This window comes from Eptatretus burgeri, chromosome 2 (assembly GCF_056783735.1).
Source record: "Eptatretus burgeri isolate ZD-2024b chromosome 2, Ebu_testis_v1, whole genome shotgun sequence".
Classification (NCBI taxonomy): domain Eukaryota; kingdom Metazoa; phylum Chordata; class Myxini; order Myxiniformes; family Myxinidae; genus Eptatretus; species Eptatretus burgeri.
The window spans coordinates 130,650,170-130,670,169 of NC_140962.1; the positions used below are offsets into that span (position 1 = coordinate 130,650,170).

The window sequence follows — 20,000 nt, forward strand, 5'->3', positions numbered from 1 at the left end:
CCTTGAGCGTTTTCCGCAATCCAATATGGCGTCCAAAATGGCCGCCTCTTCTGTTTTTCTCATAACTTTGCAAGCAGGTTTCCCCAAAACACACTTTAAATGTCTACATATATGTTTTGAAGTATGAGGAACTTATTAGAATACATCTTAAGAGATATTGAAGCACGCAAGTACCAATAAGACCGCTTGAGCTCTTCCAAAAATCCAAAATGGCGTCCAAAATGGCCGCCATATTTACTGTTTTTTGTCATAACTTTGCAAGTAGGTTTCCCCAAAACACACTTTAAATGTCTAAATATATGTTTTGAAGTATAAGGAACTCGATAGAATACATTTTAAGAGATGTTGAAGCACGCAAGTACCAATAAAACTGTTTGAGCTCTTCCAAAAATCCAAAATGGTGTCCAAAATGGCCGTCATTAACAATTTTATCTCAAAATTGTTTAAATATTTATCATTAATTAATTGACTGTGATATTTCATCCTGAAAATATTCAACAAACATTTCAATTATAAATGTGGTTGCTGTGCATACAGTATTCAAATCAATTTGAATGTTAAAGTCTAGAAGTGTGCCCTTAATTGCTTATGACATTACGAGGGAAACATTGTACCATCAGTTTGATGCTAAACAGACAGGGCGACATAAATTTGCCATATGGTCCATTTTCGTCACCTAAAGCTCGGAAATTGAAAACTTGGTGCTAACCTTTTTTTACCAACAAGATGCAGTTGATGTCTACCATGAGGTGAGTTCTATTTGAAACATTCCGTTATCATTAAGGAAGTAAAACTATTATTTTTGGTACCCAGACTAAATGCATGATCAAAATTTGTGTCTTCATGCATGTACTACACAGTACTGTGTAATATCACTTGACAGGGAATTTCTGTGGAGTAGTCTATCGTTACACCTAAAACATTGTATTGAATCATTTTATTTGTTTCATGCAGATGAAAAGAATTATAGTATGATAGAAATCAGAGAGTGTATGACACTCCTTCCTATTGGTACATGTATGCTGTATTTGTATAAAAGGTTCCTTTTTTGTGTGTGTCATGTCATTCCTATATTGTGATATGCTAGTATACATTCATTATTAATAATAGCAGACATTTTAAAGTGCCTTTTCCATTGGATACAAAGTGCTATGAGATGTCATCCCTGGTTGTCATAGGAGATAAAATATGTTATAGAAATTGCAGAATCATGTGATGGCAATCATGTGATGGCATTGGCATTTGTGTGCTTCTACATCTCTTATAATGTATTCTATTGAGTTCCTTGTACTTCAAAACATATATTTAGACATCTAAAGTGCGTTTTGGGGAAACCTACTTGCAAAGTTAAGAGAAAAACATGAAATGGCGGCCATTTTGGACGCCATCTTGGATTGCGGAAAACGCTCAAGGAGGATTCATGAGGACTTTTAGTATGTTATTTCACACACATTCCTGGACCTTTCCTGAAAAAATCAGCTCGTTACCAAAAATGTCCAGGTTAAACCCTAATGCTCTTGGACTATTGCCCAAAAATGGTGTGTTACACACTCCTCTTGTTCGGTCCATTTCGGCTTCTCTTGCTTGAACCCTTGCTCCTCACCTCCATTCTCGTCATATCCTTTCCCTTCTTTTTCTCAATTTTGACACTTCCCCAACCTCAAACTGTAGCCATATTTGCGGTGGGTGGGTCTGAGAAACTGGTGGCATGAAACCCTTCAGAGCATTTGACCCCAAGAAAGGTGTATGGATGCATTGCAAAGCAGTTAGTTAACCCATCGGTCAGTGAAGACTTACTAGATGCTCAGGTATTGCATCAAACCGCAGCTCATCTTGAAGATTTTGTGCCTTTAGCTGTCGCTTTGCCTGCAGAGAAAGGAAGGAAAAATCATTAATTTGTATGAAACATGTGGCTACGGGTTTGCATTACTGCTGTGAACACAGTACCCATTGTAGGTTAATGCAGTACCCATTGTAGGTTAAGTTCAATTTTAAATACGCGACCTCTGCAACATCCTATCGGACAAAAAGGATTAGTCATATACCTGGTACTGAGCAGTGATATTTCTACATACTCAGGCCGGAGACCATCATTAGTAAACCTATACCAAGAGTAAATTTATTTCCTCGTCGTCAAGCTTCATTGGATTTCACCTTCATTGATCTTTGCATTGTGGAGGTACAGTGAGTAAAGATGAACGATAGGTGAAGCTTGTAAATTTGCTTGAGCTTTTATCATTCACTGCACTTTTACCGTATTTTCCGGTGTATTAAGCGCACCCCTGTTTATCAACCTCAAAATAAATGAATATATTGATCATTTTATTTTCTGATCGAGATCTAAATACGTTTGTACATTAACATTGCACGGAACAAAGTGACGGAGGTATCAACATGCTTACTTCCATGTCCACTTAATTACATCTAATAGTGTTGTTCTCATTTTCAAGAAGTTGGAGAGAGAAGAGAGGATACCAAGAAGTTTATATTTTTCTTTCTTATTTTGTTATATTATAATGAAGATTTTTTTGTTACGAGAAAAAGGAAGAAAAGGGATTCATACAGTATCATACATATTTCTTGTGGATTTGTGGCCCTGAAAAGGGCCGTTTGGGTTTGATGAAGCTTTTCACCTAACCCGAGAAAATCCTCGTCAATGCTTTCCTAGTCAAAGACGGCACGTAACTTCTTGTCCGAATCCGGGTTGAGCAAGTCCCCATCACTGTCACTCATCATTTGCAGTCTCTGCCTCCCAAATGATGTCGTCCTCTGTGCCGTCCATGTTGTTGAAGATGCAGCATTTCAGAAATTCTCAATTGATGATGTCCGACGGTATCTCCTCCTACACATTGACTGATGGACGTTTTATCAGCCATATCATCAGGCAGATGTTGGGAGATGTATGTGCAGTGTTGAACCGACAGCTGATGGCATGCCATGAACCTGTAGGCCCATGGCGACCTGGCCGTGAAGTCCCCAATGTCATCCTCATTAGCGAAGCTCCTCGCCTTCAGCCTGAGAGCAAGTGTTGAAATGACGTAACCCTCAGCTCTCTTCTCTCAGACCCGAGCGACGAGACGCTCCTCAAGTTGAAGCCACTTCGCTGACTTTCCCCTCAGCGCCTTTTTCTTCCTTGGTGTCTTCTCTATCGTTGCCTTGCTTGTTCTCCAGCGCCGGATGACAGACTCGTGCATGTCGAATCGCCTCCCAGCTTCCCGGTTCCCAAACTCTTCTGCAGACCGGCAGATGGAGAGTTTGAACGCTGTGGTTAATGAGCGCCTTGACATCTTGATAGATAGAATGGATGATACGTGACGTAATCTGGTGATGTAAGCCGAGGCACTCGCAAAGCACAAAGCAGCCTTTCTTGAGGGTCACGTGACAGCCCCAGCCTGTTGTCGGATGCATGTAAGTTTGCATGCAAGCTTATTTGAGGTGGGTGCTCCGTTATTATACTCGAGCTATTGTGAATAATACTTCTTTTGATGTCAGACCAGGTGTTCTTCGTCTTTTGTGTTTAATGGCGCTTTCAGAGCAGCAAGGCACTATATATGCCACACACCTAAACTCCGGGTGTCTCCGGAAGTTTCCGAGCATGACGATTTAATTTTTGCACACGGTTAATAAAACACTGTACAAACTCTTAACCTGAACTGATTTTCAAAATATAAATGGTGGAGTTAAGCTTAACAGCAGTTCTGACTGCTAAAAAAAAAAAAAATTAATAAAAAAGTGTTCATTGGGAGTATAAATTAAATTCAGCATTGATCGTTTTTAATACTGATTCTTTTCTATATCCGTGTATTAACCGCACCCCTAACTTTTATCTTTGTTGCCATTAAAAAAGAGCGGTTTATACACCGGGAAATACGGTATGCATTCCTGAGATAGGAAAACTCGGGATTTGGTATTTTACTTTGGTGATGTCAGACATGATATGGTGCAAAGAGTGATTAAATGGTTGTTTCAGGCTCTTCACGATAAAAGAACATGCGAATAGTCAACTTCCTTTGACTTCAATATTCCTGAGATGTAAAATAACAACTTGGGATAGCACTTCATATATGATGTCACAATCTTACTATAATTCACTGTCTGTCCATCTGTCTGTTCCCAGGAACCGCAAAAACGGCTGAACCGATGGAAACCATTTTTGGGTATGTAATCCTGGGACCCCTTGGAGTAAAATAGGCATAAATATAATAACACGACACCCTTGACGGTTCCCGTAGGGAGCGGGTGCTTTGAGCATATTAAATACATCACAGGAATGGTCTGCTTTTGAGTTTCAGGTACGGCTGGCAGGATAACCTAGAGGAATGCACTCGCCTCCAAACGGTCTCGCCTGGGTTTGAATCCTTACCCGGCTATAAACTGTCATCCTAGTGTTTCATCAATGTGTGTGCGTCCCTCGGATGGATGTTAAACTGGACTTCCCATCTGCCAGCACGAGTCGGTGGATGTTAAAGATCCCACGGTGTCCTTCGTGAAGAGTAGGTGAGCTATTTCCGGCACCTGAATAAATTCCAAATTCCTGCTTTAATCTACAGGGAGCACTGCATGAGTGGCACAGCCACACCCTCAGCCAATGATGCTATCCCACAGCCTTGTACTGCATATAGTGGAGCAGATAACAGCAATTTTTGAGAGGAATCGTGCAAATGATGATACAAGCATCAAATTTGGCACATTCGTTCTCCAGGGGATTCTCATCAAATCTGCCTGATTGGCCATTTGAAAATCCAAATTTTGAAGAAAAAAAAAAAAACTTCAAAAAAGTCAAGATCACGAATCAATGTTGGATGCTGGCTGAGATTGGTGAATGTTTCAAAAACATCACCAAAGATGTTCCAAGTCTGCCATGCAGTTTTCTTCCCTTTACCGTGGAAGGCAAACACGACGTCACATCCAGTGAACGCATGGAAGTATGGGATCCCTCTAGCTTTCTCAGGCCAGATTGCAGAAACTACCTCATGGACTGGAATCCATCGCGCCTTGGCTCCTTGGCCAAAGGCAATCCACATGTTCTCAAGACCTAGTTCCTGTAAGGATGGCAGTGCAGATATTGCTATGACTAATACGTCCGTGTCATTTGCCTTAATGATAATGGACTTGCTACCATCCGTCGTTGCATCCCTGGCATGTACAAATATTTGAGTGTCAGCTTCTTCATGACAACATGGAGACACAGCATCCAGTTACTTCCTTGTGTTGCTAATGGCATCTTCTCCTTTTGTGACAATGACTGTGCTTGTCGTCTGCTTCACACATCTTTTCCACAAGGAAGTGAAACAGCTCAGTCTTGTTGCTGTCATCTCGAAGAAAGCTTCTCCAGTTACTTGGGGTCTTACTGGTTCCTGTCACTCTTCTTCCGATTCCTTTCCCCCTTTTCGACCTTGCCTCAGACTTCAGACTTGACATCTTGTACACATCAAACACTACGTCCACCCTCTCGTACCTGGCACCATAGGATTCCACCTTTGGGATGATGTCTTCTTCAGCATAGTCATCAAATATCTTTGAAGTGCGTGGAGGTAGGGCATTGATAAGTGGTGAGCCATCAATGACGACTGCATCTCCCCTTGGTTCTCTGTCTGGGATGTTCACTTGCGCTTCAAGAATTTCAGCCAGCTGTAGCTTCAAATTTTTTTTTAAGTTTTTTTTTTTTTTTCAAATTTTTCAAAATTTGGATTTTCAAATGGCCAATCAGGCAGATTTGATGAGAAAGCCCTGCAGAACATAAATGCCAAATTTGATGCTTGTATCATAATTTGCACGATTTTTCTACTACCTACTACGAAAGAATAAGTTTTAGGTTAACCTGATTAATAATTATGGAGACATGCACTGGGAAATTTGAAACTGGGGTGTCGGTCGCTTTGCAAGCTTTTGTAGTTCTTTATGTAGAGGATACACAGTAACCTGCACGTAAGAGAAAAGATTGTACGTAGAGACAAGGGATGACACGAGGTGGTGGCATACCACAAACTTGGCACTGTCGGGAAAAGTGGGATTGAACCATCTGTGGAAGGCAGTTCAACAAATGGGAGAAAAAATAGGATTAAAAGAGTTGAGGTATGCAGTAAGCCTGGATTTTGGAAGTTTAACCAGGAGAACTGCATACTGGGGTGTTGGGGGAAGGTTTGGTGGAGGGTGTAAGGGTTGAAAGAGCAGAGAGGGGGATTATAGATGAGGTTTAAAACAAACAAACAAAAAAAAAAAAACAGTCCAATGAGCTCCATGATTTGAGAAGAAAAGGTCTTCATTTTCGGCCTCATCATGGAAGATTCCAAGTAGGTTAAAAACTTTAGGTTCTCCTTCAAGAGTGCAGGAGAAATGTGATGCTGGGGCACAAGCCCATCGGGGAGAGCAGTACTCCATTGAGATATGGAGAAAGTCCTTATAGACCGAGCATAGTTCTGATTTTTCAAGGACAGAGTTGGAAGGAGTGAGGATGCATAATCTGCAGCTGACTTTGGAGACAAGATTTGCTAAATATTCAACCCATGAGAAGTCATAGCTGATGGTGGGGCCTCAAAGCCCAAGAGATTGAACATTTGAATGGCTGAGCATGAAAATAGATAGGTGCGCTCAATTGATGATCCTTATGGAGTGACGGGGTACATGAGACTTTGAGACTGGCCAAGATTGAAATACATATTCCATTTGTCAGATTAACATTGAATCCATTCTCGATAAATAGGCAGCAATGCAACTGCTGTCTGCCTGACAGTGGGATGGGGTACTGCATGAGAGAATATCAAGCCACGTGCAAAGGCTTTTTCAGAGCACCGGAGGTTGTTTTTGTAGATGAGGAACAAGACTGGGCCCCAACACTGGTTCAAGACAAGAGATGGTTCCATTGATAGTAATGCATTGACTGTGCGAGTGAAGCAAGTAAGAAAGCCAGGCATGAAGGGGGATTTGTATTCCACACGCAGCAAACTTAGGAAAAATATAAAGATGCCAGACTGTATCAAATGTCTCACATATGTCCAGGGGAGATGGCCAAGACCTATTGTTCAAAATTTAAGGTCTCCGGCCATTGCTGAGAAAGAAGCAAAAGCATGTGCAAAGTTGAGTGAACAGGACAGAATCCAAACTGATTGTCAGAGATCAGGCTCAACAATTTAGCAGAAATATTTGGTCAACCTCCCACAAATTGCAACAAAAGCAAACTCAACAGATTTTGATTCCTTGATATGTCCTCAGTGACAGAAAAAAGTCCTAAGGGATCCTCCAGGGGGAAAGTCCTGAAATCATGGAAATCTAATATGGCCACCACCCGGCTTCGGGGAAAATGAGAAAATAGTAAAGATTGATATTTTAATATGTAAATATATGTTTTTCTGCATTCTAATTGTTTCTAGTTATGGTCAGTATATTGATATACAAGAATAATTATAAAAAAGTAAAATGTATTGAGGGTAAAATAAAAAATACAGCTTTTTTGTCCAAAAAATGTCAATTTTTTGTCCCGAAAATTTTTTTTTTTTTACCCGATACTGATTTTGGCTCCTGGACAAAAAATTAAGAAACGTTGAAGACACAAGATGAAATCAAGTCTATGGCAATACAATATAACTATGTAAATCATTGAAACATGAAAAAATTCACAATTCCACTCGGGGCAATCACATTTGCCTGACGAAGGTTTCGAAATGAAAATGAAAATTCGCATTAAACTCAGAAACTACATCCATTATAAACTTGCTCTACATGTTGAGAAAAATCAAGCGTATTAAAGTTAGAACTCGACAATGTCGTCATCATCCTCATCATTATCACATGGAGTGTTTGTGCAGCCAGAGCCCCTGCAGTTTCCACAAGCTGGAGTGCACTCGATGTTGTGCTTCTTGCATGGGCATCTCATGGTGCTACATTCAGCCTGGCAGTTGCACCTAATGACACATGGCTTGGAGCTCCTCTCACGTGCAACCACAGACATTACCACCAACATCAGAAGCAGCAAAGTATCACAGCCTGCACGTGTATCTGCAAGTCCAAGAATGCAAGGGATGTGCAGATGAACTTCTTCCGACAGACTGGGGTTGGCAGAAGTGTGACAAGGGTTTTGTGCCACTTCAAACATCAATAGCTCCAGCTCCTGAAAAGATGTTACGTGGCATTAGGTGCAACTGCCAGGCTGAATGTAGCACCATGAGATGCACATGCAAGAAGCACAACATTGAGTGCACTCCAGCTTGTGGAAACTGCAGGGGCTCTGGCTGTACAAACACTCCATGTGACAATGATGAGGATGATGACGACATTGTTGAGTTCTAACTTTAATACGCTTGATTTTTCTCAACATGTAGAGCAAGTTTATAATGGATGTAGTTTCTGAGTTTAATGCGAATTTTCATTTCAAAACCTTCGTCAGGCAGATGTGATTGCCCCGAGTGGAATTGTGAATGTTGTCATGTTTCAATGATTTACATAATTATATTGTATTGCCATAGACTTGATTTCGTCTTGTGTCTTCAACATTTCTTTTTTTTTTTTTTGGCCCAGGAGCCAAAATCAGTATCAGGTAAAAAAAAAAATTCGGGTCAAAAAATTGACATTTTTGGACAAAAAAGCTATAATTTTAGATTTTACCCTCAATACATTTCACTTTTTTATAATTATTCTTGTATATCAATATACTGACCATAACTAGAAACAATTAGAATGCAGAAAAACATATTTACATTTTAAAATATCAATCTTTACAATTTTCTCATTTTCCCCGAAGCTGGGTGGCGGCCATATTGGATTTCCATGATTTCAGGACTTTCCCCCCGGAGGATCCCTTCGGACTTTTTTTTCTGTCACTCTGGACATATCCAGGAATCAAAATCTGTTGAGTTTGCTTTTGTTACAATTTGTGGGAGGTCATCTGACATTTTGACTGTACTAATCAGAGGAAAGACTCAAGAGGAAAGACTCAACATCAGCAGCAATGATAATTCCATGACTTTGGAATAGTTGGAAGTAGGTTTACTTGTCTGTATAGTATTTGAGAGTATCTGTTTTTTCCCATTCTTGTGTATGGGTGTGATGTGTTCTGACTTCAAAACAGATGGGAGCCAGCCACAGAATAAGGACAGGCTCAAGATCACAGACAGAGGAGAAGACAAAAAAGCAGTAAAATAGGATTTGAGAAAATGGGCAATGATGTCATATAGGCCCGTCATCAAAGCAGAGATGAGGCTGAACAGAAATTTCTTCACGTTCTTGGTTGAGAGGGAGACAAAGTACAGGTACACAAGTAAACACAGTTGAGACATTCTTCCTTATCTCAAGCAGTCTGCGGTGATGCCGTTTGATACGAGAGGGGTGTCCCGGAGGGTGGAGGGAGAGACGGACTTAACAAGAGACCACCATTACTTTGAGGAAGGACATTCGTTGGAAAGTTCAGCCTTGATATTAGCAAGTTGGTGTTTTCGTTCTCGACAAAGGATGGGCACACACTTGTTGCGAGCCTGATGGAGTGGCCTGAAGTTTCCTTCAGCGAGGTTTGCCTTCCATGTGGAGAAAGCAAACTGCTCGACTGCAACTTCCTCACCACAAGATTCAGTGTACCAGGGCTGAGAGGATGGATTTGATAGCTGCAGATGGGATGGCATACATAAGTGCACGAAAGGAAGTCGGCTTTTGTGAATGTATTGCCACGTGGAACAAACATCAGGTGCCTTAGAGACGGCAGCCTAATTCTTTTGAGAGAAGGCAGATTGAAGTCCCTTCCAGTTGGCCTGTGCAAACAGTCATAACCTGTGACATTGAGGTCACTTCCCAACAACAGATGTAGGTTTTTAGGCTTTGATAAGAGGCCTATAGAGTTATCTTCATTCCGTGGATGGCACACCACACAGACAAGTATCAAGTGGTTGCAGAGAGGAATACACAGCAGAGGTATTCTGTGGGCAAGCATTCACATCAAAAGCAATGCCACATCTAGGACAGAGAGAGACTCAGGAATTCAAGACCTTATCCTTATGGAGTGACTGGGAGAGGAATGTTTCCATTAGGCATACAAATACCAGAGCAGGGACATAAATAGAAAGATCGGTAACATTATAATGGAGACCTCAAAGTTTGGGAGAATGAATATTGGTGGAGTTATGCAAAAATATCTTTATTCGACTTTACATTCCTGAGATCTAACTACATAAGGCAAATTGCAATTTAGCTTCATTGACGGTAACATTTGTCCAAAATTTAACCACGGCTCTGTGTCGATTTTGGAGACCCCAAAAAAACAAGATGGACAAAGAGACCCAACTAAGTACGGAAGTGAGCGGTCTCACAAATAATTCAAGTGAGATTGACAAAAGAGAGAAAGAGTGGCTATCCAGGCAGACAAGGAAGGAGAAAAGTAGAAGGGGATGAGGGAAAGCATCAATTTCATGGGAACGATTGAGTCACTTACAGAGGATTACAGATAAGTCTCTGCGGGACTCACAATATCCACTTTGGCATACTCCTCCACAATGCGAATATGCTCAGCCGGATTGTAGCCATTCCACCGGTCTCGTTTTCCATCAAAGTCCTGCAGCAGGATAGGTTGATCTGGTTCATCGGGAGCAATGTCCTTTCCTGTGAACTGTGCCCCAATTTTCCTTGGCCTCTGGAGAGTAAAAGGAATAAAAGGGATGCGAGATATTTAGGCATCGAAAAAGGCCTTGAGCTTTACCAAAAAAATACCAACACAAAATAGCAAACCAAAGTAATGTCCCAAAAATACCTCCATGCAATCTTTGCGCTTGTGGGTCATTGAACCACAGTTCTCACAAGCACCTTTTCGAAAGTAGGTTATAACTCGGCCCTGAAACACAGGATTCATTTGAACTTTGTAAACAAAAAAGGTAACGAAATCAAAAACGTGCACCCCCACCACCACCAAAAGGTCTTGAACACGGATCCTATTAACAATACTCCACTGGAATTTCCATTTCATATAGAAGCAAAGATCGAGTCCTTACAAATGGGCTAATTCCCGGAGAATTACAGATGGGATGTCTCGTAATCACCAAACCCACTGGGAGCGGTGGTTTATCATACACATTTACATAACAATTTGGAGTCCTCTCCTCCACCCTGAACCCCAAGTGGTATGAATTGTTTTTATCAAATAAAACATTCCCGAAAACAAATGCAGTCTTCAACTCATTCCATCCAGTGATTTAGCAGTGCAGAGAATAGACATATATATATATATATATATATATATATATATATATATATATATATATATATATATATTATAATACCAAGCTTGCACACTAAAAACTCGGCTCGCCGTCACACGATCCCTATGAAATTGCTGTGGCACTTTTCGGACATGCCGACAATGTTTGGGAAGTCTTGGCGTTCCATAGTACCACTTGCATTTTGCACAATGCATATTTTTGTCATTCCCCATGTACGGTCTGTCGTCTGCTATCAGCTATGTTGTACTGCTATCCCGTGCATGTGCACGGGTATCGCTAGTATATATACATAAAGACCCACCCACATCTCTCACCTGTGAATGGAGGGAATAGCCAATCAGCTCTCACCGAATCAACTAAACTCAGGTGGCTATGATTATATAAATAATTGACCCCTCCCACACTCCTCCAGCCGAAGAAGCTGCATAAAGCAACCCAAGAAGTCTGACACAAGGGAAGTGCAACGCTGTTTCGAACCATTCCCAGAATTCCTCAACAACTATAAAGTCGTTCACAAATAGTACACACATGAGAATCCCAATGCTACACACCCCTTCAGCTACCGGACCGGTTTCATCACTTATTGGCGAATTATCAGCGACAGCGCAGACAGCAATGCATACCAATGAGGCTCCCAAGCATATACCATGTGCAAACGTCAAAAGCAGTCAATGGTGAAGAAACTGCATAAAGCAACCAAGAAGGCCTACGCAAGGTAAGCACTTTGCCGTTTGATCCCTTTGCAGAGTTCCTCCACAGCTATGAAGACATATCGGCTGGAAGAGTATGGGAAGAGTGAATTTATTTATATAATCCTAGCCGCCTGGGTTTAGTTGTTTAGGTGAGAGCTGGTTGGCTGTGTTATCTTCATTCACAGGTGAGAGATGTGGGTGGGTCTTTCTTTAAGAAAAAAAACAAAAACATTATACATATATATTGTTGCGGATCCGGGGTGGCAGGATTCTCACCCAGTCCTAGGCTCCACCCTCACCACCACCGTCTCCGGGGTTTATAACGCCGGCCGGCTCAGCACAGGCCTCGGATCACACGCCTTCAATCGCGATACCAACGTAATACTTGTACCCTGCCAGTTGGGGAAATAGAACCCCTGGTTTCAGACTGGTTTTGTCAGATGCCGAGCGTTTTCTGCCAGTCTGTAACCATTTTGGTTTTATATGCCAATCGAATGGATCGTTCCTCGACGCGACACATTAATCCAGAGCGGCAACTTCATATGAATTAACCAGATTTATTGGGGAACATCGGGGATCACAACACAAGCAAAATTCACGACAATGTTTTTATGAACAATCCTCAACCCGTTCTTAACTAGGGAACCACGGCCTACAGGTTTCGAGGGGGTCGCTACCGAAATATGCCTTAAACAACGTGCAGACAAAGACAGATAGACAGACATGCATGCAAGACAACACAGAGTACTTGGTGATGTCTCATGGACGAGAGGACAGTGTCAAAAGCATGAATGTCGCTCGCAACAGGCGGATGTCCACGGATTCAAGCTCCCGCTCGAACGCGCCGCGTGGTGAAAGGGAGGCGTCGTACTCTTGCTCCCTTTGCACCGCACGCGGTCTCCACGCGCTCTGACCCCGCGTAAGGTCGATGATAGGCCTCAGCTGATCTCTCTCATGATACAGAATACAAATCCAGGCCTGGCCCGTTCACCAGACAAGGCCCAAATTGAGGTGCCGGGCTCCGGCAAGCGGATCGGCAAACATGTCGAGCCGTTGATGTGAGCAGGGACTGTCAGAGGCTCCGGCGTCTCCTCCTGCCTTCCCGCCTCGAAGCCCGACTTCCCAACTCCGTCCTTTCAGTTTCTCCGTGCAGGCCACCTCTCCCACTGCCCCAAAAAGGCCGACTCAATGTACAGGCAGGGGTCATTCTACCTCAGTTCACCCAAGGGTTGTAACCTGACCCCCTCAGATTTGGCTAATTTTTTGCATGGATGCTACATATGATAGTCTATGTTCACATACAAAATTTTAGCTAAATCGGACTCGGGGTTGACGAGATATGACCTTGAGAACTTTTGACCTTTTCGACTGATGTCGAGTTACCACCAAAATTCAAATCCTCATATCTCATGCTTGGTTTGGTTGCATTTTTATGACCTTTACAACTTTGGCTGAAAATATCTCGAGAACAAAAAATACTACCCCTCCAGTTTTTCGATATGTTATAGTAGACAGTATGAAGTTTCATTTTCATGCAAGGCCAGGTCAAGGTCACGAGGTCTTCAAGGTCAAGGACAAGGTCAAATGTCAAGTCAACAAATAATCCACCCCTTACTTAACGAGATTGACGAACCGATGCTGGATTTGCATTATATGGACAATCAACTTTCCAACGACACCAAAATAATCGAGATAGGTCAAGGGGTTGCTAAGATATGAGGATTTGAATTTTGGTGGAAACGCGACATTAGTCGAAAAGGTCAAAAGTTCTCAAGGTCATATCTCGTCAACCCCAGTCCGATTTAGCTAAAATTTTGTATGTCAACATAGACTCTCATATGTAACATACATGCAAAAATTAGCCAAATCTGAGGGGGTCGGGTTACAACCCTTGGGTGAACTGAGGTAGAATGACCCGCAGCCTCTCTTACGTTCGCTCGCTTTGAAACACGAGTACCCTCTCAACCGACTGCAGTTTTCCAAACTGCCAAACTGAAGTTGTTCACGAGGTCTTTGCTTGCTCTCTTGCTCCATGAGCACGCCTCTCTCAGCGACTATTTTCACACACTCCGAAACCTTTTCTTTCTTTTACAGTTTTCTTCCGTTCGCTCGCTTCGAACCACTCGCTCCTCCCCCTTTTCGAAACCGACAAGCTCCTCCCCTTCGCGTCACTTCCTCTTGTTGGCCACACCCTCTCAGCCGACTGGGCAAGGCCTATCGTCCGTGATGGGGGGAGAAGAGGGACCTCTCGTTCCACCACCACCGCACAACAATAATACAGCCTCTTACACCTCCTGACACACATATAACGTCCATTTTACCAAACAACCTAACTATACATGCATTTAATGGGAGAACTGAGCTAATCCTATATTTAGTCGTCCAATAAGGGCCATTTCCGTAACAATATATATATATATATATATATATATATATATATATATATATATATATATATATATATATATATATATATATATATATATAACCAAAATAAGACCCTTCTGACCTGCTAAATCATGGCATATAAACGCAATGAGCGCACACGTGCCGCCTCGCTTCCTGGCCGGATAGCTTCAGCAACGCATGCTCGAGTCGATTTTAAAGACTGAGGATGTAAGGTCACAAGCAAAGGATCATAGAGTCATCGACGATGGTTTCGCTCTTGTTCGAGTTCATCAGGCTGACCCACCACCTAATCGTTTACCTGTGGCCATGCAGCCCCATCTGCTGAAATACCTCCTGGCTCGGTGGAGCAGGAAAGCGCAGTTCACGTCCCGCAACAGCCGAAACTGCGCGATGTGTGCGTGAGCAAGAGTGTCCGCTCATAGATCGCGAACTGTGCTTTACTGCTTTATCAAAGTAGCAGGTATTAACACGATATATGTAAACATGCATACGTACAGTGTGTGTGTGTGTGTGTGTGTGTGTGTGTGTGTGTGTGTGTGTGTGTGTGTGTGTGTGTGTGTGTGTGTGTGTGTGTGTGTGTGTGTGTGTGTACAAGCACGTACACACACACACCATATGATCCGAGTGTCCCACATCTTACCTCCACCACCCCTCGTTTGTACCATTTCTGGATGTCGCTGAGTTGAGTCTGACGCTCCGGCTGTGGCCGCTGATGTTTGAGAGTGGGCCGCTTGCTCGGATCCACGTACCATGGTACCGACGAGATGTACTGCGGTATATGAGGGTTTATGTCACTGTAAGGAGGGAAAGGAACGCGCACACACACACACACACACACACACACACACACACACACACACACACACACACACACACACACACACACAGTGACGAATGGCTCAACAAGATCGAAAAGGCACCAAATACAATCCAGTAAGTTTGTTCTGTCACATCCAAACAAGTCGGGCAGTGCGAGTCCTGTCGTGCACAACTCACCGTCCTTCCTCATCGACCTCCGCGGGTGCATTCCCCAACTTTCGCTGTTCTTCGAGCTCTTTACGTTTCCTCCAGTCTTCCCGAGATAGTTTTCGCGGTTCATCGCTCCCGTCAGTACCTCCATCCACCCCTTTGAGATCGACCACCCCTGCGGCCATCGCTTGACGTGGACCACCTGAAGTTCTGCGCTCCGACGGACTCGGCCTCCCCGAGCAACAAACGGGAAAGTCGGTTAATTTTCCTGAACAACTCCGGATGCTGCTGCGCCAAAACAGTAAGCTCAACGTCTCTGCGTCACCACGCAACGTCAAGCATCTGATCCACACCAAGAACATAATCGGCAATCGCATGGGGAAAAAAAAAATGGATGCAACTACACAAAAGTTCAATACTCACCACTTCTTCGATATCTACTTTCTTTTTTTATCTACAAATATATCTCTGCACCAAAGCGATGTCAAAAAAAACAAGAAAATGGACGCATAAAAATTGTCGTCTACCGCTAACTACACCGCCATGATCGTTAGCAGCGTACGAGAAAGAAAACGATAAATAATCACGACAAGAAGAAACTTCGACGTAAAGAGGAGTCACCGTGTCCGTCAATGCATGCATCACACCTTTATAATTTATCCCCAACGCCTCGAGGTATCCATATAATTCAAATTTGCAGTTTAAACTTATCTCCTGTTTTCTGCTGCCACTTCAGGCCTTCCAGAAAGACCATTCTACGCACTAACTACTCTGGTCAAAGACTACTTTTGCCTTAATGTCGTCCTCACTCTCCTCTTATTCATTTTCAGCAATACCTCCTGCTCTTATCACTGTATATTCTGCTGAGAAACTCTTCTGTACTTGTTTTATCTGTATTCTTCATGATCTTAAACATCTCCATCATATCTCCTCATAACCGCCTCCTTTCTCGTGTAAAAAGCCCTGTCCCCTTCAACCGCTCCTCATAGATGAGTCCAGCTAGGCCCGGAATCAATCTAGTAGCCGTGCGTTGAACCCTCTCTGTGGCATCTACTGTATGTCCTTCCTGAGTTGTGGTGCCCAAAACTGCACACAATATTCTAGATGTGGCCCTCACTAAATTCCTGTACAATGTTAACACCACCTCTTTTGATTTGTAAATGATCCCCCTCCGAATACAACCTAAAACCCTATTTGCTCTACCAATAGCTGCCTGGCACTGTGCTGTTTGCTTACCTCCTGTATCTATTACCACCCCCAGATCCTTCTCCTGTGTGACATGCTCCAAAATTACCCCTTGCATCCTGTAATCTCGATTTTCATTGTTCTTTCCCATCCCCAACACCTTACACTTGCTCAGGTTAAACTCCATCTGCCAGTCTTTCGCCCAATCCATACAAGTATCAATCCTTTCCTGTATCTTATCACCACCCCCTCTGCTATCCACCATACCTACAAGCTTTGTGTCATCCGCAAATTTGGAAAGCTTACTCTTTACCCCATTATCCAAATCATTGATGCCAATAATAGTAATGGTCCGAGTACTCTGTCTCTGTGTCTCTGTCTCTGTCTCTGTCTCTGTCTCTGTCTCTGTCTCTGTCTCTGTCTCTGTCTCTGTCTCTGTCTCTGTCTCTGTCTCTGTCTCTGTCTCTGTCTCTGTCTCTGTCTCTGTCTCTGTCTCTGTCTCTGTCTCTGTCTCTGTCTCTCTGTCTCTGTCTCTGTCTCTCTCTCTGTCTCACTCTCTCTCTCTCTCTCTCTCTCTCTCTCTCTCTCTCTCTCTCTCTCTGTCTCTGTCTCTGTCTCTGTCTCTCTCTCTCTCTCTCTCTCTCTCTCTCTCTCTCTCTCTCTCTCAAAATGGGATGGGATGGGACAAAATGGACAAAATAATGGGACAAAATGAAAGAGAGAGAGAGAGAGAGAGAGAGAGAGAGAGAGAGAGAGAGAGAGAGAGAGAGAGAGAGAGAGAGAGAGAGAGAGAGAGAGAGAGAGAGAGAGAGAGTGAGAGAGAGAGAGAAAGAGAGAGAGAGAGATATATACATATATATATATATATATATATATATATATATATATATATATATATATATATATATTGACTTTTATGTCCTTTTTATTACAAAAAGTATAAAGGGTAAAAATTCAATACAACAAAGCAAAGGATTATATACAAGAGTGGAAAAAAGAAGAGAAGAAACCAATTCAATTTTCAAGTTATCGATAAAGCATTGATAACAATTTATACACAAGGAACACCCCCAAAAAATACATTAGAGAGAGGAGAAGATGATAAGAAGAGAGAAAGCAACACAGGCTCCACACGTACCGCCAGAGACTGAGCAACAGCCCCTTGCGTTTGCACGTGCGTGCCAAGCGAGAGAGAGAGAGAGAGAGAGAGAGAGAGAGAGAGAGAGAGAGAGAGAGAGAGAGAGAGAGAGAGAGAGAGAGAGAGAGACAGAGGAGTGGACACCAACAGCAGGACTGAGGGACAAAATAGAGGGAGACTTGGACAAATAAGGAATGTCGGGAAGAATGAGTAGTGGAGGATGTGTAGGGTGGAAAAGATGAATACAGAAGCAAACTCTCAGGAAGGGAAAACTGGAAATTTGGAAGGAGGGCTTGGGGGTGGGGGAGGGTTAACGAGGGTAGAAAAGATCGTGGTTTTTGATTGGTGACGATCTGATATGGTGGTGAACAGCTGTCTTGAACACCTGGAGGGAAGAATGACATTGAAGAGAATGTGGAAGTTGGATCTACATGGGGGGGGGGAGGAATAAATGAGTGGAGGTGAGCAGCGATCCTGGATTTTTGGAGTTTCGCCAGAAGGGGGTGGATGGTATACCGTGTGTGCCCTGCAGGAACCTGTGGGGGAGGGGGACGGAGGGGGGGGGATGGGGAACAAAGAATAGAAAGAGCAAAGCATGCAAGACCAGAAAGGAGGAGGAAGAAGACAGAGAGACCACCAACTTGTCTGCGATGGCGAAGTGATAGACCCATGGACTCCGCTTCATCGCAGAAGATTCCAATGATCTTGAAGGCCCTTTACCCATGGTGTCAAGCTAACCAAGGTGTGCAGCAGGGGAGCCAGCCCAGAAGGGAGAGCAATTCTCCATCACGCTGTGGAAGAAGGCCTTGTATGTATATAGAAGTTCAGGTGTGCCAAGGAAGGACTTTATATGATGGAGGATGCCCAGTCGGCGGTTGGCTTTGAAATGTGGTTTGCCTGAAAAGACCATGGCTGATAGTGAGACCCAGGTGTTTGAATAACTGAACTTCCTCAAGAAGGTTGTAAAGAAAGTAGACAGGAAGGATTGCCAGACGATTCTTTTGGAGCGAGAGACTGTGAATGTGAGATTTGTCAGGATTGAAAGACATATTCCAAGTCTTTCCCCAACTTGTGATTTTTTTCAAGGTCTGAAGAGAGGGAAGAGGCTGCACCCTGCCTGTCTGAAGAATGAGAGATGTCACAGCAGAAAGTGGAGTCATCAGCAAATATATAAAGAGGATTTTCCAGAGAGTCAGAGAGATCATTGATGAAGATCAGGAATAGAACGGCCCAGAACAATTGTCTTGGGGCACTCCAGCCTTGACAGGGAGAGGAGATGAGAGAATCCTGTTGAGAGCCACATGCTGAGTATGAGAGTAGAGGAGGTTAATAAGCAATGTCTGGAGTTGGCCTTGAATGCCATAGGCGGAGAGTTTCGAGAGTTACGTAGGATGCCAGACTGTATCGGAAGCTCGAGATATGTCGAGAGAGACGGTCCTGATCTCATGTCTGACATTGAAGGCCTCCATCCATTGTTATGAGAGTGAAAGAAGCATGTCCAAGGTGGAGTAACCAGGTCTGAATCCGAATTGATGATCTCAGATGAGACCGTTAGGCAAAAGGGAGGATTTCATATCAACGGTGATGATGGATTCCATGACCTTGTTGATGATTGGAAGTAAACTGATAAGTGTGAAGTTCAGGGGATCTGTGTGTGCACCATTTCTGTGTAATGCAGTGATGTTTGCTGATTTCCAAGTTGGAAGATGACCAAGGGTAAATGATAGGTTGAGAAGGCAGATAGAGAGAGGAAGTGGAAAAGCAGCAGAGCAGGTTTGAAGGACTCATGAGGTGATGCTGTCTGGTCCAGTTACCAAATCAGAGTTGAGGTCCACCAGAAACATGTTCACCTTCTGAGATGAAAAAGACACAGAGTCCAAGAGCAGTTGAGTAGGAATGGGAAGGGTGGGTACTGAGAGTGAGGGGTTGGGTACACAAGATTTGGAAGCAAACACAGAATTGAAGAATTCAGTCTTTTCACGAGAGTGGATAGGGGTGCCATGATAGGGATAGAGGGTGCCCTCTCCATGATTAAGCGGACGAAACAGCCATCCCTCAAAGCTGTGACACCATCTCTCCCCAGCTACCAGCACGTGCACACCGACTATTTGAGCGGTGAATCAAACACCTGTTGCCATTGCCTGGCAGTTAACACAAGATAACCTTAACATAATTATCTATTATCAACACAAATTTCTACAAACCAAATGAACCACCATCTATTTATAGTGGAGAGAAAGTATGTATGTCTCATCATCTCCTCTTCCGAGAGGATTTGACTTAGGAAGTTAAAACTTTCAGGGTAACCCCCTCCCTCCTCCACCACCCCTCCACAATACCCACCACCATCCCACATCCCCACCCTCCTCCCCCCTCCACAATCCCCCATCCACGGGGGAGGGACATCGACAC

At 43.2% G+C, this 20,000-nt stretch overlaps 1 protein-coding gene across 1 annotated transcript in view; it reads right to left on the bottom strand.

The window, feature by feature from the left end:
- The window catches only part of SLU7 (spliceosome associated SLU7), a 60,225-nt gene extending 44,585 nt beyond the window's left edge, over positions 1–15,640 (bottom strand). Inside the window, exons 1-5 of the mRNA XM_085871235.1 lie at positions 15,293–15,640; positions 14,937–15,090; positions 10,730–10,810; positions 10,448–10,612; positions 1,798–1,866 (exon numbers count right to left, since the gene is read on the bottom strand). Of these exons, the coding sequence (XP_085727361.1) occupies positions 1,798–1,866; positions 10,448–10,612; positions 10,730–10,810; positions 14,937–15,090; positions 15,293–15,627 (804 nt within the window). The 5' untranslated portion in view covers positions 15,628–15,640. The remainder of the gene's footprint in view (positions 1–1,797; positions 1,867–10,447; positions 10,613–10,729; positions 10,811–14,936; positions 15,091–15,292) is intronic.
- Between the last annotated feature and the right edge of the window lie 4,360 nt (positions 15,641–20,000).